Source organism: Polyodon spathula, chromosome 20, assembly GCF_017654505.1.
Source record: "Polyodon spathula isolate WHYD16114869_AA chromosome 20, ASM1765450v1, whole genome shotgun sequence".
NCBI lineage: Eukaryota > Metazoa > Chordata > Actinopteri > Acipenseriformes > Polyodontidae > Polyodon > Polyodon spathula.
The window spans coordinates 30122653-30145067 of NC_054553.1; the positions used below are offsets into that span (position 1 = coordinate 30122653).

The 22415-nt window shown below is 44.7% G+C and overlaps 1 protein-coding gene across 2 annotated transcripts; it reads right to left on the reverse strand.

The window, feature by feature from the left end:
• Positions 1 to 3107: 3107 nt before the first annotated feature.
• On the reverse strand, positions 3108 to 19490 carry LOC121295446 (axin-2-like). Of its 2 annotated transcripts, none has more exons than XM_041220063.1 (11): positions 19213 to 19490; positions 16503 to 17413; positions 13795 to 13935; positions 11182 to 11281; positions 9608 to 9748; positions 8894 to 9384; positions 8492 to 8668; positions 8106 to 8333; positions 7832 to 7927; positions 7050 to 7217; positions 3108 to 4580 (listed from the first exon to the last, which is right to left on the reverse strand). In XM_041220063.1, exons 2-11 carry the CDS (start codon positions 17303 to 17305, stop codon positions 4454 to 4456), a joined length of 2472 nt encoding a protein of 823 aa, XP_041075997.1. In that variant the 5' UTR covers positions 17306 to 17413; positions 19213 to 19490; the 3' UTR covers positions 3108 to 4453. The 2 variants fall into 2 exon arrangements, with proteins under 2 accessions (XP_041075997.1, XP_041075996.1); XM_041220062.1 differs by lacking the exon at positions 19213 to 19490 and adding an exon at positions 18577 to 18836.
• Between the last annotated feature and the right edge of the window lie 2925 nt (positions 19491 to 22415).

Below are 22415 nucleotides of genomic sequence, written 5' to 3' on the forward strand. Positions count from 1 at the left end.
AGCAATACTAGAAACAGCCAGGATCATGCCTTTTCCATTCTGGGCAGAAGTCACTACAAAGTTTTCTTTTTTCTTTAACCCTACTGCATAGTACTGAAACAACAAAACAATCAAGCAAAGCAAAGTTAAAGGAGTTTGAACAAACCCCCCCCCCCCCCCAGCCCTGCTCCCCCCCCCCCCCCCCCCCCCCCCGCCCCCCCCCCCCCCCCCCCCCCCACCCCCCCCCCCCCCCCCCCCCCCCCCCCCCCCCCCGGCCCACCCACAACCCCCCCCCCCGCCCCATCTGGGTACGGGGAACCCCATGACATCACGCAGACCGGGGCTGGGGGTTACTTACCGGACGCAAAGGACTTCCTGGATTGTTTCAGTCCCTGGAAGACTGTTTTTAATAAATAAGAGTTGTAACAGTGGGGCTCCATAGGCAGCAATCAGGCCTCTTTTAGACTAAACTTCACATGAAAACCCTGCGCTGCCTTTGAACTCTCCTAGTTTCTGGCAGCGGATTCCAATGTTTATGCAGTCGCTGAGATTGCTGGAGGGATTGGAAGGAGGGTTTTCTTTTTTTAAAGCAATCTCCTGCCTTCAGAAACCATTAATGCGCACTCTAACAGCATCAAGACCTCACTTTGATGGGTCTGCTGGCAACAACAGCTCCACCTTCCTGGTTACTGTACAATCACGTATTTCATTTTCAAGAAATTCTTGTACCTGGCAATTAAGCACATTTAGCAGGGAATGGTATGAAAGACTTTTAAAGCCATTGCAAATCTACAAAGGCTACCAGCACAATAGCCTTGCCTGCCTTGTGATGAGCTAATGCAGCCTGGGGGAGCGTGTGGAGCAGCTTCAGTAGCCTCACAAGGGGCATGTTTGGAATGATCACGTCCCCACTACATGCAATCAGTGGCGGACACAGGGGTTTGACAGGAACGGTTTGCGCTGTGTATAGGGAACGTACCCAACAGTCTGAGGTGAGGGTAAACCGAGCGACAGCACGGCAGAAACAAATTCCCACATGGAGCTAAATGAAAGGGAACATCACGCCTTCGCTATACCAGCTGTGTGGAATGGGCATTGTCATATAACACAATGTGGACTGAGTGCCTCGCGCCAGACCCTGGAGAGAGATTCACTCTCACTCTCTCTATCTCCTTGGGAAAGGGAGGTACTGACTGTCCAGATCTATCCTTAAGGGAAATCAATGTGAACAATTTCGCTCAATGGTTTTCCCATCAAAGAAACAGCACAGGAAGCTATAAAAACAAAAGGGAAGGCAGAGGGGGCTGTGTTCCCTATGGGAGTGAGCATTCCGAGTATTCCGTGTTTATCACCTGACTGCACAATGATTCACAGGATTGAGGGCTGGGGTCCAGCAGGAATTCTACACTGTACTAACATAAGGATCTTCAAGCATGGAGAATAGAGTATTTAACTGTTTTTTCCCGTCTCTTCCCAGTTCCAGATGTTCAGAGGGCAGGAAGCTGCCGGTTTTACAGAACTTCAGCCAGATTCACGATCATCTTTCACATGCCGATATTACTTAAAAAAAAAAAAACAAAAAAAAAAAAAAAAAAAAAAAAAACAAGCTTTAAAAGTATCTTCCCGCAGGAGCTCCCATTCATCAAAGGCTGGATGCGTGTTAAAACAAGAACCGTTCACACGTCTCCAACCACATTCCAAAAATTTTAAATATTCCCTCTAAAAATAGTCAAGTGCCTATTGAAAAAACACGAGGAACACCGAAAAACAGTGAAATGGATTCAAAATGTGAGCACTGTGTATGTCCAGGGTTATCTGAAAACAGGACCGTGAGCAGGGCTCTTACACAGTACAATACAGGGCTTGCACAATTCACTGTGGACATGAGCTATCTGTGGATTAACCTGCTCTGTGAATATGGAGGGGCAGGTACTGAAATGGGGAAAGGTAGGGCTCGGAGCACAGCAGCGGCCCACCCTGCTCTTCCTATATGGAGGACATGGTGATGACCCAAACAGTGCAGATTACACTATGTAACACAATTTTTGTTCCTGGGTAGTAAGTGTTATTTCCTAATTGCTTATGCCTCAAAAGTATAGAACATGGCTATTATTGCCCACAAGCTTTGCTTTTGTGACTACAAAAGATTCAGAAGTGAGTAGTTAGTTTTTCGATACTGTAAATACAGTATAATTGTAAATCTCGAAAAACTACTCACTTCTGAATCTTTTGTAGTCATATTTGTATTACTTTAGTATAAATACATGTTAATTTGGATTCATATGTTTTTTTTTTCTGACTTTATGTGAACGAAAAGACACACATTTGCCCATTTTCCCATTGGAAATAGTGATATTTTGAAATATCACTGTCCTGGTCACAAAAGCAAAGCTTGTGGGCAATAATAGCCATGTTCTATACTTTTGAGGCATAAGCAATTAGGAAATAACACTTACTACCCAGGAACAAAAAAAAAAAAAATGTTGTTACACAGTGTTAATGGACAATCCATCAGATAGTCCTATGGTCACAGGGCTGTGAAAACATCCTGCTGAGCAGAATCCAATCGACAGGCAGAGAGGCAGCAAGAGAGAGAGAGAGAGAGAGAGAGGAGAGAGAGAGAGAGAGAGAGAGAGAGGAGAGAGACAGAGAGAGGAGAGAGAGAGAGAGAGAGAGAGAGAGAGAGACAGAGAGAGAGAGAGAGAGAGAGAGAGAGAGAGAGAGAGAGAGAGAGAGAGAGAGAGAGAGAGAGAGAGAGAGAGAGAGAGAGCAGAGAGGGTCTTCTACACCGTCTCGTCTCTCTATCCCACTCTCACATCCCCCACCCTCTCCTTCCGACATCTCTTCTAAACCCCCATCTGTCACAAACTCTCCCTCCCGAGAGAGAGACAGAGAGACAGAGAGAGAGAGAGAGAGACAGAGACAGAGAGGCAGAGAGAGACAGACAGAGAGGACGCTCAGAGAGAAGAGAGAGACGAGAGAGAGAGAGACAGAGAGAGAGAGAGAGAGAGAGAGAGAGAGACAGAGAAAGAGAGGCAGAGAGAGAGAGAGACAGAGAGAGGGAGAGGCAGAGAGAGAGAGAGGCAAGGCACTCATTTGAAAAATATAACATTTTAATAAAGGCTACATCTCTTAATAATTACAATAATTAAAGTACCAAGTATTCTTTTAAGGAAACTCTTTTGATAATGCATAATTTACAGTTTAAAGTAGAACAAAAATGCCATGACAAAAATAAAAAGAAACGACATTGCAAGACTGACAAAAACATCTTTAAAAACATAAGCCCCTTAAAAAAGCAAGGGAATATTGAGCCCTGAACACAGGGCAACACATGGCATTGTGACACCATGCAGGCACAGGTACTGTACCACTTCAGCATAACCCATGGTGTATTACAACTCTTACAATACAATCGTGACAATATGTACATTTCCTCTTAGATAATGTTTTAAATCAAAAAAATCTACAAAATGCGATTGCGGAGTGTTGTTTTCTTTTACAAACTGTCTGTGTGTGTGTGTGTGTGTCTGTGTGTGTGTGTGAGAGACACACATTCTTTAATACACAATAATATTTCCTGGATACAGGTGATCATTAAATACGCAATGGTATTTTGGGGCTCCTGATACTTCAATGTAAACTTGTTTGCTGTTGTTATTTTAAATAATGAATGAATTCTTATTTCATAATTAACACGTTGAGACGTGTCTTGTGATATAGGTCGTGTGTTCCAGGCTGTTTGAATTCTTATTTAGTCTGTGCAATGCCCGGCCACAGGGAGGCACTAGAGGCAACATATAAAGACCTGCTATTCCAGAATGAGAGAGTGTGAACCCTAGCGATTCAGACTGGACCACTTCTACACCAGTGGATTCAACAGGTGCAAGTCATACTTTCATAATTCATCTTCGGGGGGGGGGGAAACATTTTGCACAGCTGGGCGCTTTAAAAAAAAATAAAAATGAAGCGCTGTAATTAAACCCTTGTAAAATCAGAAAGATAAGTTTTGTTTGAAGCAGCATATCCATAATCTGGACACGGTGGAGTCGGGGCAGGGACAGGGGGGGGTGACAGTTTAATAAATATATATTAAGGGTTATAATAATATTATATATAAGGCAGACGCACAGTCCGGTTCCACACCCGTCAATTCCTTCTCCTCAGGAAGTCCACAGTTTTTACAATAGTCTTTTTTGCAATGGTCAGCGTCTTCAATAACCAATCAGTGGTCATGTTTTTTTTTTCCAGCTATACACAGTTCCGAGCTCTTCATATTTCTGCACACCAACTTTATGAACCTTCAACGCAATCCCTGCTGCTGTCAGGCTGCTCTGGCAAGTCTTCCATCCACTTCGGTTCCTATTATTACTATTATTATTACTTCTTCATTGGCTCATTTTTCCTTCAAAATGTGTGGTCTCCTGGATATACCTCTTTAGCTTAATAAAGAATCTTCAAAAGTCCTTTCTCTTTAGTCCACTCTTTCCACTTTCCCCAGAATCTTGCCCTCATACATGGGCAAGACCGTGCAGTCCTCCCAGATCTCCTCGAAAACCGCCCCGCAGTCAAACTCACTGCTGGCCTTCTTGAAGTAGTACCTACAGAAAGAGAAAGAAAAACAGAGCTCGGGTAAGTAAAACCCTCAAAACAGATCCAATCCTGTTCAAAACTAATTCAAAAAGAGACGCAGGAAAGTCTCCTCATTTCCGATTATTATTTTTAATTTTCTGACAGCAGACAGGGTTTCCAGTCCAGCGAGCTGCTTCATTACAGAGCTCACAAAGGTTAAATTACACAGGGAGGCTTCGAAGCACCATAGCTGTTTAATATTCAGTCGAATGTGCCATCTAGTTGAGCATAACTAACAATTACCCAGTTTACAAAGGTAATTCAGGAAGGCTAGACAGCTCTATAAAGGAAGTGCTTGCAAATAATAATAATAAATATATTATATTAGCAATAAAAACGGCTGCTTCTGATACCATACACAGCCAGCACAGTGGAGGCAAGGCCCTGTACAGTTAATCAGACTGACTTTTAAACTATTTCTATTCACATGCTATCTGCTCCGCCTCCCCTGAGCTGCATGTTCGGTTTTATGTTGCTTCATGCTGTATTGCATTCAGCCAGGCTGCCTTCTTCAGATTACATCACTCTTAAAACAACGAGCAGGTAGAATGGGAAACAAAGAAGATTCTGAGTTGCCAGGCTCAACGCTGAATGAAAAGGCCCATTGCCTTGCTGCATTCCATCTTTATCATGCTTTAAAATCTTGAAGACAGCTCAAAAACAGCCCCCCCCCCCCCTTCTGTGAAACATTTAGACCTTTCCATTATCCCAAAACGAGACATTCGGCTTTCTTGATTAAAGGTTTCTTCTCCCTCCCCTCTCTTCTGTCTTTGCTCGTTTACCCTCTATTGGTTCTTAATTGCAGACGTGCTAAATGAAGGACTGCCATTCACAAACTTAACATTTCAGGTGCCTGGGCAACGCACACACCTCCTCAGACTGCAGACGCTAACTCGCGCACAGACTCTGATTGCGTCATTCTGTGCTATTTGATCACCAGCAAAGAAGGAAAAGAAAGAAGAGCTTGTCAGATCTCCCTCAAATAGACTGGAGCCTGTCCCGGCCGGCAGAGCCATGCTGTTCCTCTGTAAATTACAGACAGAGAGGGGCTTCTGCGGGGTGAAGAGGTCACATAACTCGGGGCTGAAAAATAGTAGGGTTGATTTTCAGTAATGGCTTTGCTGGTTACTCATGTTTTTTCAAAGGGAGACACTTTAATTTAAAGTGGCGCTGGGAAAGGAAAGGGAGGGATTCCTATAGCATTGTGCGGCTGGCGTTTCAAATTCAGAGTGGGATGAGGAAGTCATATACAGCATCAAAAAGTGTAGGAAGTAGGTTCACTTTTTTTTTGCTCCTAATTATATATTTAAAAAAAATTGACTGTCTGACATTACGACAGGGAGATCGGCAAGTTATCAAAGTTTCATTTCTAGAAAAATAAAAATGAACACTACACGGTATACAATATTTCCAAGGTCCCAGGTTTGGACTCTTGTTTGTGTTTACAAATTCATGTGACTCAGTTTTTTTTTTCTTTTTGAAGAAGACAGAAAAAAAGCAGCATGACATTTCACATAATTATAACCTTATTTCTCAGGAAAAAGCTACATCCTCCCCCACCATGGTTTCAAACGAGAGAGAAGAAAAAAAAAAAGGTTTCCATTGAAACATGTTTTATGTGGCAGGCTTCTCTCTGTGGAACATCTGGCAGCAATCTAGTTTGGCAGGCATGGCGTTACTGTTCTTTGTTGAATTGCTGCCATGCTGAAATTACCCAACACCAGGCATTCTCTACGGTTAGGGCCATCGGTGTTAAATCACTTCTTTTTTTTTAATTTAACACTAAACAGTATTACGAGTACACCTATTGTATTGACTTTAAAAAAATATCACAAATAAAAAAAAAGAATCGCAGTTGCCCATAATGCTGCCTGATGCAATCAATAAAGAATCTAAGAGTCTTCCCATCTGTGTGAGTCTTTGTGCATAAAATGAAAAGCATGGGCTTCAAAGACATGCTTATTAAGTGTGCCTTACAATGAAATCAGTGCCAGATGTGACTGAAGCAGACTAGTTTGAAATCCCCCCCCCCCCCCCCCCCCACCCCCCCCCCCACCCCCACACCATTTACCAAGAGCTACTCTGGACAGCATGCGCCCCCCCCTCAAGGTCACCTGCAGTTTTGCTCAAAGTCCAGCCAGAAGTCAAAGCTTACATCAAAAATGAATCCCTGTGTGTCGGTATAATTAGTTTCTCCTTTTTAAGTCAAGCATGTTAGGGAAGCGTGTTTTAACCCACTGATGGCACTAGAGTCATTCTGCATAAAAACTAAAACCGAAACGGCTCCCCCCATTGAAAACAGCAAAGCAAACAGGTAAAAAAAAAATAAAAAGAACAAATACATAGAAAACACCCTATTAAACATCACAAGTAAAGATGTGCTACACGCTTCGATTTTACCAATATAACATATATATATATATATATTTTTTTTTTACCTGTAATTTCCTTTTTTCCGGAGCTGTTCCTTGAAGTGCCCCAGCGTCAGACAGTGCGACTTCATCATCCTCCGGTAGGGGATCTCCTCGCCACAGAAAAAGTATGTAACCACCATCTCACTGGCCTGGCCACTGGGACCACTGTGCGCTCTCTTTGGTTCTTTGTGTCTGGAAAGAGATCATTAAATACAGTCAGTCAGCTTTTACCTGCACAAGCGCTTATTGCATTACAAGACAGCCATAGTAATACTGTACAGAATGGGACACAGACAAGAAGCAAAATGTAATCTCGAAGTCGAGCAATCAAGTGCAGCACTTTGTACTGCCTGTGTTTTTATGCCAAGGGGAGCACACTTGGTTAAAGGTTTGTCTGTGCCTGGTCAGGCGCCGGTGATATTACAGAGAGCCACAGACCCACAGTACTTCAGAGGCAGCGCGGACTGGGACTCTCAAAAGGTCACAAAGGCCAGGTCCACAGTAATTTAGTCTTTTTAATTTGTTCCAAGTCTTTGTAGAGCAACTTCAGAGAAGAGGCTGAAGCAAAGACAGCTGGTAGACTGAAGGTCAGCCAATTAAATAAAAGTCTGTTGACAGGGTGACCCTTTCCGAACTTCAAAAGAAACAGGCTGAAGATGCAGAGGAAGTTCAAAGCAAAGAAGAAAAAAAAAAAAAAAACTTTTGTTTTTTAACCCTTGCAGGGCCAGCTTTGACGCAGTGTAAAAATAAATATAATAACAACAGCAGCAACACCACCACCACCACCACACACGACTATAACTTACTCTTCTGTTTGAAGTCCAGGACTTGATAAAGGCGGGACTCCACTTTGCGAAGTACTTGGGTGACTCCTGTCTCTCTGAAGGCTTGATGTTGAATACCTAAACCAAACAAGAAACCACCAATTAAAACAAATACAGCAATAATCAAATCATATATAAAACGGGTAAAACAATATAGGCTTTCAGTGGGTTACATGAAACATACAAGGGAGATTTCAATAAAGCAGTGACGACAATGCCTTTGCAATGGTTCTAGTTCCGGATCGCGGCTCCCTACCTCTGTTTGGCTGGCTTGGACACCTCCTCCAGGCGTCGGCAGGCCTCCTCCAGCTGTGCCAGGGTGTTGGGGGGTGGCAGGGGGGGCATAGCCGGGTCCTGGATGAAGGGGTGGGCTGGCTGGTGTGTCCGCTGGTGACCGCCGCTCCCCCACAAGTGCTGGCGACCGGACTTCTCCCCGGGGGCTCCTCTCGAGTCGGAGCCATATGTCTTCTTCGTACCTTGAGTGCTGAGAGAGGGAGAGTGGAATGGAAAGGTGAGTCCCCAGGAACACGTCTGTCAGCGTCGCTGCTGCTGCCCCACTGCACAGTTACTGCACTGCATGGCTGCTGACTGCGACACAGCCCAGTTAAAACAGGTGGAATGCATGACTAGTGTAAAACTCACCTGTGTGTTTTGTGCTTGCTCTGCCTCTCCCCCTCCAACATCCACTGCCAGACGCTGTGGGAGCGGTCCGTCCCGTCCGAGGGGAGCTGCCCGGAGCCCGCCCCCCCATCCCCGTTGGGAAGCGCGGAGCTCTCACTGGCTTTGCAGCTCCTCTTAGACAGCGTGCTAGACCGACTGCTGCAAGAGAACAAACACACAGCGTTAGAACCAGACCTCTGTCTTCTTCAATAGAATTATATTACCACTGAATACTTCAAACTTGTTCTGCAACAGCAGGCTTTAGCCTATTTATGGTTTAAACCCCACATACACGCAAACTGCTTGCCCACCAACACAATTACAGCTAGCATTTAAAAACCCTACACTGCATCTATACTTGTTTTGCTAACATAATCCACTCACCCAAATCCGTACTGATCCCCTTGCCCTGCGTTCTGGTCTTTCGAGTGGCTTCTGCATTTGGGGTAGGGGCAGTAGTCCGTGCTGCCCGGGCACAGGCACTGCACCCGCTGGGCAGCCTCCACCTCGATCTGCTCCTTGCTCTTGGGCCCCGAGTGGTGGTGGATGTAGTGGTGGTGAACATGTTTGGTGGACTGCTTTGTGACGAAGGGTTTGGAGCCCAGGGGGTACGGCAGTGACGGCACGCTGCCCCGGTGCAGGGGGTGGTGGTGGTCTGGGGATTTGGAGCGGGGGGAGTGGCGGCCCACCCCTGGAGATTGGCACCCCGGTGTCTTCAGCACCCTCGACAAGTGCTCGTCCAGGATAGCCTGGGGGTCTTCCTCGCAGCTGCCAGACGACGGCAGCAGAGCCAGGGAGTGAGGCTGGGAGTGCGCTGCCTCCTGAGCGGCCTGCCCGCTCCCAGCTGGCACCTCAGTGTCCTCTTTCTCCTCCTCCTACCAAAGCAGGTAACAAAACAGTTCATTTACTGAGCATACAAAAAAACAAAACAAAACACAGAGCCTTCTGTATATTCACAAGCAGCAAAGAGATTTCACTACGGCTACAACTGCAAATATGAATTTGAAATCAGCACAGCAACTATGGATACAGAGAACAGAGCTTTTAAATAAGAAAGCCAACAGTCCTGGAGGCACTGGCACAGTGAAGAGTCCTCACCTCTTTGATTTGCTGCAGCCTCTCCTCCAGGCTGCTCATGGTTTCCTGCTCCCTCTTGAGCTTCTCCAGCCGGGCGATGAGCTCCGCAGCGAAGGAGGCTGGGTTCACGGGAGTCATCTCCTTGGGCAGCCGGTGTGTCCTCTGAAGAGTGGGGAAGACAGAGGAGAGATGCCACATTGAGCCACGGGCTGGACAGCAGCATTACCTAGAGGCTAACCCAGCGACTGAATGGAGACAGTGCTGCAAGAGGGAGGGAGGCAGGGCTGGGCTCGGCTGCTGTCTTTATGAGCGAGCAAGACGGCGTGGTCTTGCCGAGCCCTGCCGCTGCCTGCCCTCCTCTCCCGCTGCCGGCAGCGCTCGCCTAGGGCACGAGCAGTTGGTCGCGCCCCAAGGAGCCCCTGCTTGTTCCCTCTGTAGTACAACCAACCCATCAGCAGCTACTCTGAAGTCAGGCAGCTTCAAAGACTGTTGTCAAACATCAAAAAAACACCAGGGTGGGAGGGAGAAGCTTTAACTGGAGGAATAAAAAGCAAGTTCTACACAGAGTGAGAGAGAGAGGAGCATAAATTAAAAAAATAAGACGGGGAGATGTGTGGCAGAGGGGGTTGGGGTGGGAGGGGGGAGTGAAGTCAAACGGCTCCAGATCAGAGATGTGGTAATTTCTTTCCTGGCTGCACACTGGGCACCTTTGAGGTAGTGTTGTCTCAATAGTGTCCTAGTTTCTCTCTTTCTCTCTCTCTCTCTCTCTCTCTCTCTCTCTCTCTCTACTTATTCCCTTTTCTTTGTACAGACAATGAGAGAGAGATGCTCCCGGCTCTAGTGCTACACTGCCGAGATTGACTGCCTGAAGCAGATCCATCAATGGAAAAGAGAACTGTCTCAAAAACAGAAAGTGGAAGAAAAAAATAAAATGAAAAGAGCAAGCAAGCTGTTTCTGCCAAGTGAAGAAAACGTGTGTGTGTATATATAGCGAGAGAGAGAGAGAGAGAGAGAGAGAGAAAGAGAGGGGGGGCAGCGCTTCATCTCTTTAAGTCATATCTGCCCCCCCTTCTACCACCTTCTATAACCCCCTCTCTGACCCTCTACCCCCTACAATGAGCCCATCTTTATGAAGCTAAGCTGCCAATTCAAGCCTCCCTGCCCGTGCCTCTCTACAGCAACCACTGGGCTCCAGAAATGATGCGAGAGGAAAGACAGAGGGAAAAAAGCACCACTCAGCTGGAAGTTGTCACTTTTCTACAGGCTGGCTCTATTCAGCACCTGATCAAAGAGCTGCCTGGCAGAGAGAGTCGATTTGCACGCCCCAGGACAAAATAATCTCATTTACCAGCTAGGGCTATGGAGTTATTACTATTACAATCACCACTACTGCTACTTCTGTTATCGGTATTTTTATTAATATTAAAAGAAAATCCCACCTATAAATCTAAATCTATACAGATACCTTTCAAAAAGTAAAATGCTTTGAAAGCAATTTCCAGTCGGGAAGAATTATTTCGACAATGTTGAGAAGCAGGCGAACGCACTTCTCCGATGAACCGCGAGAGTGACAGAGAGGGAGAGGTGCCACTTACGGGAAAATGAGGCAGCGAGACCTGGCCGTTCATCTTGACACTGCGCTGCATCTCTCGCTGTAAGTGCTTCTTCCCCAGTCTGTACGGAGGAATCCCATCTCTGTGGACGAAACAAAAACACCCAGGTCAATCCCACGGGGCTACAAAGCACACAGGTAGCAGTGAAGGGGTCTGGGGAGTGGCTGCCAGCAGGGCAGGCTATTATTCTCCTGAAGTGAAGCCAAGGGGCATGCATTGCAACATACTGCTGAATTAATTCCACATTTCTAAAAGGTTAGTGAGAATGTTCCTATAGAGGAGCAGTGCTCCACCCAGCACTGGACCAGGACCTGAGCTCCAGACAGTTCATTTTAATGGGAACTGAAACAGAAAGAAAGGAGGTGCATTTGCAATAATCAACACGGCTGAATATTTCTTTATTGAGGGAATAATAAATCTTGCTTATAATTATAAACACGTGGCTTCAACCAGACTGATTCTTACAGTTTTTGTTTTGTTTTTAATCTTTTTTTTGAAGTCGGCACTCCAGTCAGCTGCCCATTTAAGCCGGGCCAATTATCTGAGCCTTTTTTAAGTGAGCTGTGCCCGACCCAGTCCAAATGCAGTTTTACTGGCGCTTTGAAATCCCCGGCTCCTGTACATAAGCATCCCCTCCCATCTTCATTGGCAATGACTCTGAAACAAGCCTCTGATCTCCCCACATCAAAAGGCTGGTTTGTAAGATAAGGTAATGTTTGAAGTTCACACAGCAGCATTCCCCGGCGTCCAAACTAAACCCACAAATAAGATGCAAGCACAAAATCAGCTTTTTTTCCTTTCTCTTTACAGAAATGAGATTTAAATTTGCACTGCGTGTCTTAACCATAATAAAAAAGGGCACACTAATCAAATTGTTCCCCCCGACGAAAAACCTTCTTCTATTTCGCGCGGCAACATGAAATAAAAACTAAAGCAAAGTAATGCCGCTAATTCGGCTGTGCAGCTTATTTATGACAGTTTAACGTTTTTTTATTCAGAAAGCACACAGTTACGGGATCGTCAGTGCAGAATTCATTGCCAGAATTACACTGGAACCAAACAGAACGAGATCTTTAACACAGATATTCCACATCAAAAGTAATTCAACACACAAGCAGCACTGTCTTCTACACACTCACCTCTATTACTTCAGCAACAAAAACTGAGAGGGGATGCACAAGTATATTTTAGAGGACCCCTCTCCCCCAATATAGACTTTGGAATGAGGAACCCCATTCTACTTCAGATACCCCCGCCCCTTCTCTTTCTTCTGTACCCCCTACCCCCAAACGTTCCACTAAAGAAATTTTACAAAGCCAACAACCCCAGTGTACGGTTGAGCTCTTCAAATCCTCTATATGACCCCCCCCCAGCAGTTTAATCAGCCAAGCCTCCTCCCTCCCCCACTCGCCCCTGCCCTGGCCTGGCGATTGCAACGGCAGGAGAAACAGCCAGGCTCCTTTCATACTCTGCATTCTGGGGATCTCTTATTCAGTTGTGCAAGTAATTTTCAAAGCATCCTGCTTCTCTCTTATCCCCCTAAGCTCCCCTAGACGAACAATAGGCTGAAAATGATTCCGTTAAGCCTTTCATGCTCTGTGCACTTTATTTCTCACTCCCTGCTCTCATCTGTAGGCTTCTACAATCGGCACCAAACTAAAGGAGAGGGTGTCCTAATCCTGGCCCTGTGACTCCCAGGTGACCCTACCCCAGTCCACAAACGGCTAACCCCAGTGAATGCACCCTTGACACATGACCACACTAAAACCAGAGCCAGTAGGAAGAAATAAAAAAAAAACCATGTGACTCAGCCTGCCTTCATTTGCTGCCAACATTTTTCAATGAGTGAGTCTCACAGCCCACATGTCTGGTTCTTTTCAATGGAAAACAATCAGATAATTAGAAAAGGACTTTGAAATCTCTTGGATCTCATGGAGGAGGGAGGAGGGGGTGAGAGAGAGAGAGAGGGGAACACCCCAAAGAGGGGGGTTAAACAAATCTGAAAACTTTGAACTGTTGATTCCTTAAATCACACACACAAACCAAACAGAAAGCTTTCTGAAAAGCAACACCAAGCGGACAGCACAAAAACAGCCAAAATAAAAACCAGTTGAAGATGCCAGTTCCTCTCGATCTTTTACGACACAATGTGAGATCGCTCCCCCCCCCCCCCCCAGTTTAGACAAACATGAACATCGAACCTGGGCCTCTGTCTGTTTTGCATTTCTTTTTAACGCTAGACAGCCAGCACTAGCATTACATTAGCACCACTTCAAAACCCACTCCGTTACCAATACTCGTGCTACTTTTAAAGGAAGGAAAGCGTGCTCTGTTGCTTTAAGAGACCTCTATGTACCCCAGCTCCACTGCCTCCTGTTATATAGGTGTTAATTACCCCTCCAATGGCTGGATAGCAATTTAGGTGCACAGTAAACAACAGCTAACTTGTCGGTAGCACCACGAAAAGATACCCATTAACTAAAAAACTGAAATTTGGTGTAAACAGGGCCCTTGGACATATCTTTGGCAGTGCTGTGCTGATAATCTGTTTTAAACATGCAGCGTTCAAATGGTATTTCTCTCTGCGACACTTACACACTGCTGTCAGTCATGGACATGGAATCATCAGTCATTGCATCGCTGGATATTTCACTGTCGTTCGCACTGGTCACAGGAGCAAACACATGGCCAGAATTGACATGGTAGGGGTTGACAGGGTCCTTGCGTCTATAGGACCTGAGAAGAAACAACGAAGGTGTTAAATAATAATAATAATAACAATAACAATAACAATAACAATAATAATAATAATAATAATAATAATAATAAAATAATAATAATAATAATAATAATAATAATAATAATAATAATAATAATAATAATAATAATAATAATAGGGAACTTTTTGTTTTAAAAAAAAAGAATTGCTGGTGGCCAGCAGAAATAACTTATTTTTTCTTTTTTAATCTAAGTTGATAAAGTGTTTCGTTTCGGTTCTGCTGGCGGCTTGATTGATAGGATTTCGAGAACGCAGTTTTCGAAGGTATTCTTAAAACACTGCATGTATGCGTGCTTCTAAACTTCAAAGGATCCCTCCTTTGTTTTGTTTTCGCCAGGGTCTACCGATTTTAATAATTAGAGTCATTTACACAAGACTCCAAGGCCTCAGGAATGTGACAGCATGCTCTGCAGGCCCCCCCCCCTTTCTTTTAATGTCCTTTCATGTCCCATCCCCCCACCCCACAGCAGCCTCTGAAATTGGATGAGGCTAGCTTGAGTGAAGTGAGCAGCCCGGCTGTCTTAAAGGACAGCAACACTTCCCCAGATTCTAGTATCTCTGGGCTCTTTGTTCCTCTGGCCCCTGGTCTCTCACTTTTCAACCTCTTGAGCACTCGGTTTTCTCAAACAAACCCTGCGCCCCTCCTCCTCCTCTCCTGTGCCCTGATGTGGAGCATTCCTGTTTCACTAGTGAGAGGAGGAGGGGGTGTGAGAGCGAGAGAGAGGGAGAGAGGAAGGGGGAAGGAGGGCCTCTTCTTTATGAGAGTGCCTACTGCATGGAGGACTGTTGTGAGAGGAGGTGCGCAGCATGACTAAGGCCCAAGGCTCCAGCTCAGGTCTGAACCAAGGTGGCTGCACAGTCAGGTATTTAGCACAGCTGGGAATGCATTCTCTTTTTTTTTTTTTTTTTTTTTTTTACTTTGCTCTCCCAAGTACACTTTTCAAAATTCGATTTCAAAGGAGAAGACAAAAAAAAAACTTCCATATTTTTTTTTTTGCGTGTGTTGTGAAGTTACGCTAGAAGAAAACGCCCCTCCCCTCTGCTTCTATCTGGCTGTAATAAAAGTAGCTGCTGTTATGCTGTGGAGTAGAGGTGGAATTCAAATGAGTTCCACATGCTTCAGATGGAAGTTGTGACATGAAAGAGACCCAGAGCAGGGTTCTTTTGTGAAAGATTGGGCTGTATTGATCAAGCACGGTAACTTGAGAAGCAGTGCCACAGTATTGACCTGTAAATCACAGCAGTCAGAGATCCAAGCCTTTATCACTGCTCTGCTTGGCAGGGCTCTTTTTGGTCTGGGCCCATTAACTCCCCTAAGTACCGCTGAATAAATGTGCTGATGTCAAGCTGCCCGACATCTGCACAGGACCCAGGCCCCTTTAAGGGTTTAACTTGCGCCTATTATTTGAACATGTAATCATTCCCTGATTATGCTAATATAGCAGCACTGGCATGTGCTCGCAGCATGTTTTGGAACGGATGTTTACTACCATCAGCGCTAACTGAAATCACAATAAAAAAAATTATACTTTTTTTTTTTTTTTTAAAGTTGCCACCAATAGTTTCTAATTGAAGGATGTTTTAGGTGCATCTGTATCAACTACAGGGTTTTAGGGGCAAGAGGAGATCCCCAAACATTTTAAGAAAACTGATTTGAGCTGTTTCTGTTTTCCTGCAATTCCAGTATATATTTTTTTTCTCTCTTGACCACATTACTGTAATTGCACCCAGATGGGTAGACTGTTTCCCATTGCAGTTTGCATCAGGAATGCTTCACAGGGACCCAGTTCCTAGAGATGCAAGTTAAAAACACAAGCAAGAGATCCCAGGTCCACTCTAATGCCTTCCAGGCTCTGCTTATCTCTTATCTTGATAAAATGCAACAACAGCCCGCTGTGCTTTTTTGGGGTTTTTTTTGTACAGTGTGTGGTCATAGCAGAAATCATTACCCTTAGTTTGAGAATGTGCACGGAATAGAATTCCACTATAATTTCATTCACAGTTCTGGACACTGAAACGTAGATCTGTTGTGGTGGTGGCGGGTCTACACCGTTAAATTTGAGACAGCACTGCCATTACTGTCAAATGAAATGTCAGTCCAACTACTCCGCATATGGTAGTGGAACTTGGTTCCAATAACTTCCATTCAACTTTCCAATACAAGCAGAGCGAACACCAAGCGAGCCACTAGAGGGCGTCTTTCCCAGGCAGCCTGTGCACCACGTTATGAGGAAGACGGATCTTACACATCTCATGAATAGGAAACAGGTGAGAACATGATATTAAGGAATAACTCCGCTAATCAAGAAAGAAATAACTAAAAAAAAAAGTTAATTATTATTATTTTTATTCAAATTGAATTACCACCGCAGTTTTCATTCAAGATTTAGTGGATACACGGACCGCCCCCTTTTTGCTGTCATAAGATGTTCAGTATTACAGGATTGAATGTGATTATGTGACTCTTAAAACGGTCACGCATTGTTTTTTTTACATATATTCATCATATCAAGCACAATCTTACCTGTAACCATTTTCAATGACTTCCGTAGTTCTCAGTGAAGCGGTTGCCCGCAACGATTTTGAAGATAGTCCCACCATAGATGCCAGCGCCTTGGCTTTGAAATCGTTGCAAGTCCACTCTTCCTCTTCGTTCAGGGTAGGCAAGTAGCCACACACGACTTTCAGACTCCCTGGCCCGTTCAGGGTCGGGCACGCCGGGTTCTCGCCCCCAGCCCGCACGTAGTCGAGGTAAACCTCAGAAGTCAAAAACATCTGGTACGCGTTCTCCTCCATCGTTGTCTGAATCTCGGTCTGCGCCTGATCAAACATCGCAGAGTCGATCTGTTGCTTCTTAACACTATCCCTTATGTAGGTTTTCGTGGCGGGTTTCAGCTGCTTGGCAACGATGCTGTTGTTCTCGATATACCTCTTGTAAATAGCTTTGGCAACTCGTAGAGTTTTGGTTTCCTGGCGGTCCATTTGCCTGAACCCGTTGCAGGCGAACCAGAAATCCAAAGTGTCAACGCATTTCTCGCGTTCCAAAAAGATCCTGAACAAGTGGGCTCCGTCCTGGTCGCCCAGGAGCGAGTGCAGCGACTTAGTCCACCGAGAGAGTGGGGAGTCCGGGGAGGCGCTGCCTTCGGGCTCCCCGAGATCACCCTCGTTCCTCCGCGGCGCGGCGTCCGAGGAGAGGGGTGCCACGGTTGTCTTCGCCTTTTGGGTTTTCATGGCGAACTTGCGCTGGCATGAGGACTCTCCTTCTTCCCCTGGTACCGGGGGTCGAGGTGCATCTTCTCTGAAGCTGTCCGTAAGCGTCCTAATCATGGCTCGGTTCCGAGCTGCTGCTGCTGCTGCCGACGGAGTCTCGCCTTCTCCTTTAAGAGTGCCACAGTAATCTCACAGGACAGCGGGGGGTCTGCACAGCCCTTCTCTCTGAAAAACAGAATCAAGTATTGATCTAATCAAAAACAGATCCGCCCAACTTCAAAGAAAAGATACGAAGTAAAACGGTCTATTCACAGACCCCTTCAAGGCTCTGAAAGAACACAAAGAACATGCTATCGGTAAAGTAAACCAATCACTAAATGGCTTTTTAAAAATTAAATCTTAAAAGCAGATGCTTTCGAATGTGTTAAATATTTACACATGGATTCCATTCACAAAAATAAATCTCTATTCATTTACATTAAACTACCGTTAACAAAGACTTCCTCATAAGCAATACTACAATAAGTGAAATGTGTATCTGGCCAGAAACTTTTTACAAAAAACATATTTAAACGTGTAACTTTTCAATTAATACAAATCTACAGTATGCTTCACGGACCCTGTACCATCGGTTTCATATTTCTACCTGTATTAAACACGACGAGAATCCGTTTCTCAGAGAGTATACGCGTAATCAAAGCACTATAATATTATTACCGGAAAGTAGAATATTCAAACGAGGCATGGGTGAATCAATGGGGATCAATAATGTTGCATTGATCACTTCCAAAGTTAAACCCACACATACACACTTAACTGATAAAAAGGGCAGACAGACTGTCATAATCTGACATTTAAATTAGGCACACAGTTCCCATCTGTGCCCTTAAAAAAAGTATTTAAAAAGCGCTTTGTACTCGATGTGCATATAGCATACCCTAGCGCAGGCCGCGCAGATGTGCTGTAATTAACAGCCAAGCACTCCCGAGGAAAATGGAACCCCATGCACAGCGCGTTGAGCACACGGGTTCACAGCTCTGCTCCAGCCCCATGCAAAGAATCAGAACTAGGCTCGGTTCATTAAAACTGCATGCGAGAACCAAGACCCGACCATTTCAAACGTCAGGCAGATTATTATCATTCGAGAAAACACTACAGTGTTGCTTTACTGCTTCGGGTTACACTACAGCTGAGCAGCGCCTGTGCAATAGGACTGCCCATAAAATAAAATAAAATCAAAGCCACTTTGAAGCTGGGAAAGCCGAATACAAAAGCACTCACGCTCGGATAGTCTACACAATGCATCCCTCCGTGCAACGTGTTCCCTATCAACTGTACAGCGACAGCCCCTCAGTAAAATACATGCTACAGAAAACATTCAGCCATACCGTCACATTATCCTGTGTCTGGAGAGAGTTAAAGCGAAGGAGGTCAAAAGGAGCTCTCGTGTCTGTCCTGTGAATAGGGTTATTATATTTATACATCCAACAGGTAGGGGTCCGTCGGGTAGCAGCTCGTGTAATCCGCGGATGCTTATCGACTGGGAGGAAGGCTTCCAATGCAATCACAAACCCAGCGTTTCCTAAAATACTGAAAACACAGCCTTTCCAGTTGCAGGTCCCATTCACTGACTGACCCCCCCAACTGAGCACTCAGCGCCTCTTTACAGATCAGAGGGGTGTACGATGAAGGGGGAGGGAGAGGGGGGAGGATCCGGCACACACATCCCACCTACTTTCTACAACACTTTTTCTTTGATATATATTTATTATGTATAATTAAGATGCGCATGTATATACACAGACACTCATATATATATATATATACACTGTTGCATACACACACACAAACATCGGTGTGTTTGAACAAAACCTACATTTCTCTTTTTTTTAATGCCCAAAAGCCAAGGCGAAAATAGATTTTTGTTTGTTTGTTTGTTTGTTTTTACTTCAAAGCTAGCCAAGAGCACATCAAAGCAAACCGAAGGGGCCATCGACAGGATCACACACGATCTTGTAACTTACCATCGATTCATTAGTTTTCAGCTCCTGGAAAAAAAAAAAAAAAAATGAACACCTTGCTTTCTCTTTTTCACGCAGGGAAAAGGTAATCCACAATGTGCATTGAGCCGCGGTGCGTTTCGTTCTGGGCTTAAAATCAGACTTCCCCCCTCTTTTTAAAAAGAGCCCGTTTCCCCTCAGTACAGGTTGTGATTCAAGCACTCATTGCATGCTCCAAATGTCCTCCGGGCTATTCTAATTTCTAACAAAAACTGTTCTGTATGTTTAACTGTGGACATCAAAGCGAGGAACCGACAGCCTGGTCCAGCAAGGGAGGTATAAAATAATCATCTCGTTTTGCGTTCTGTAAAAAAGAATGATAATAAAAAAAAAAACGTTTCTGTTCTGCATCTCAACCCTTTATCTTATAATACAGACAGCTAGACAGACATCGCGGCTCGTTCGATTTAGAGCGAGTTGTTTTTTTTTGTTTTTTGTTTTTTTTGTTTTTTTAAAGCAAAGTTGCTACTAAGTTGCAAGGACCTTATCAAAGGCAAGCAATCTTGAGCCAGCTCCCCGAGGCTTTGGAGCGTCAGAAGTAAGTGATCCGCCGCCCCAATAGCGTTATCCCGACAATCCTTCTGTTGCTACATAAACTTTAAAGGCACAGGCTGCTTCTCTCCACTTTAAAGGGTTGCATACTGTGGATTTAACCATTTACTGTCAGGGGGGGTTTGAGTCACAACACAAGCCCAAGAAGTCCAAGGTTGTCGATTTCCTTGGAAATATGACTGGATCTTTTGCATTTAATGTCTTTAGGAAATTTAAGAAATTTTTTTCTTGTTAAGAACGCCCCCCCCCCCCCCCCCCCCCACACACCCACACCCCCTACATCACGACACATGGCTGTTGTAACTTAAAACTTTAAAAAAAAAAAAAAAAAGAAATTAAAAATGATGAAGTAAAAAACACTTATTATGTAAAAGTAAGCTGTCACTTAAAACTATTTAAAAATAAGCATAGATGCATCATTACACGACATTGTTACATATCACAGCTTCCCCTCTTTTGAAAAATATTTAAACGAAAACAAATAAATAAATAACACATGTTAAATAATAATTCTTAGGTCTTGTGCCAAGCAGCCGCATACCGTTTAATCTTTTTCAAAGAGTTAACGTTTAAACGCTTTCGTTTTTTTTTTTTTTTTTTTTTAGTTTTTGGGTTTTTTTAGGGCATGACCTTTTAACACCGTATAAACCTGCCAACTTAGCATTTTGCTGAAAATCCCTGTTCCGTGTTAAATGCGGGGTGACTTTCTTAACGTCCCGGGAAGTAAGTTTAAGGGAAGATGAGACGCGGTGGTTTATCCTACCCCACGGTACTTCAAAGAGTATTGCGCGCCTTTGAAGTTGAGCATTAACTTTAAACAAGATATCATTAAATAAATTGAATAAAAAGTGATGCTGCCACAAACAACTTGTAGCACAGATCGTACTTAAACTGCACTTAACGTAGATTAAAATGCACATTGTGTGTGTGTGTGTGTGTGTGTGTGTGTGTGTGTGTGTGTGTGTGCGCACTAGAGGCCCACCTCGAACCCTGGTAGATAAACTATTCTAAGCTTGAATGCTTCCCATGGGAATTCTGTGCCCGACAGGAGTTTTGTAACTATAGGTTAAAGATTCCATATAAGATATGGGGCTATATTTGACATGAGCCTCCGAGATAATGTTTTTTTGCGCTGCATGAAACAGGCTAAGGTCACATTCTGCACATTTGTGGAGGGAAGGGGGACCGCATTTTTCACATGTGGACTGTGGTCACGGGATGGTTGGGAGGGTTAGTGGTGCTTTAAGACACAGCTACATTGTCTAAGCTGTCATTTTCTCAAAAGCAATAATGATTGAAATGCTGTGCAATAACAGACATTACAGTAGGCGGACTATCCACAGGCTCCCACAGGCTCCCACAGTCTCTGGGATATGCATTTATTATATATTTAAACAGAATGCACATTCCCGATTGGTGCCGGGTGGCATTCTGTGTGTGTATCCCTGAGAGTGTGTGACAGCAGTGGCGCCCGCTGCAAGGTAGGGCAGTGATACAATTACAAACTTCAATTTCAGACCGGTAACTGAACAATAACACAGCAGACCTGGGAAACCTATCATTAGCCTTTCATTCAAAGTTTTTTTTTAACTACAAGAAAGTCAGTCTGCTGTAAAAATGCTTTTTTTTTTTTTTTTTTTTTGGAATAAAATAAAATAAGTAATAGGCAATTAGCGAGGTTATCTCGTGCCGCTGTTTCTGCTCGCTCGTGTTGCTGCTCTTTTACTGAACCGCATTTTCAGCATATCTAGCCTGACACATAAACAACGACTAGCCTCTCTTTGATGTTTGTTACAGACAGCAGTACAAAGAAGGCTTATAGGAAATTACTTGAGCAGTCTCAATCTCGTATTCCCGACACGATTAGGGCTGTTTATTTCCTCGTTAAGGTAAAACGCAACTTTATTTCAAAAGAAGGAGCCATCAGAACCTCATAACCCCAGGGTTAGCGGTGTGAGTTATCACCCTCAAGCACTCTAGTGCCTAACGAAGGCAAGGCAGGGTCTACCACATTAACACGGTAGAACCTGGAGAAAGTATGCAGGGTAGCCCAGCTAGCCACAGTACAAATATCAGACAGCGAGGCCCCTCTGAAGAGGGCCCAAGATGTAGTCAACCCTCTAGTGGAGTGTGCAGCTACCCTCCAGGGTGGGGGCACGCCAGCACAATCATAGGACGTCGACACTGTGTCCACAATCCAGTGTGACAGACGTTGCTTTGAGAAGGGCTGTCCTACAGTCCGTGCCCCATGACAGACAATGAGCTGGTCTGACTGACGCAGAGCTCTTGTCCTATCCATGTAGCATCTCAATGCCCGCACCGGGCAGTGGAAATTCAATCTCTCATCCTCCTCAGAAGAAAACGGGGGTGGATGGAAGGACTCCAGTTCCACGGACTGATTAATGTGCCAGGCTGTGATCACCTTGGAGAGGAGAGCATGTTTTGCACGCAGTGACACCTTGCTACAATCATCCGTAATACGCATGCAGGAGCTGTGCACAGACCGCGCCTGCAGCTCACTGACCCGCTTAGCGGAGGTGATAGCCACAAGGAGGGCTGTCTTCTTAGACAGGTACTTTAAACTCTATGGAGTGTGTGGGCTCAAACGGGGCCTT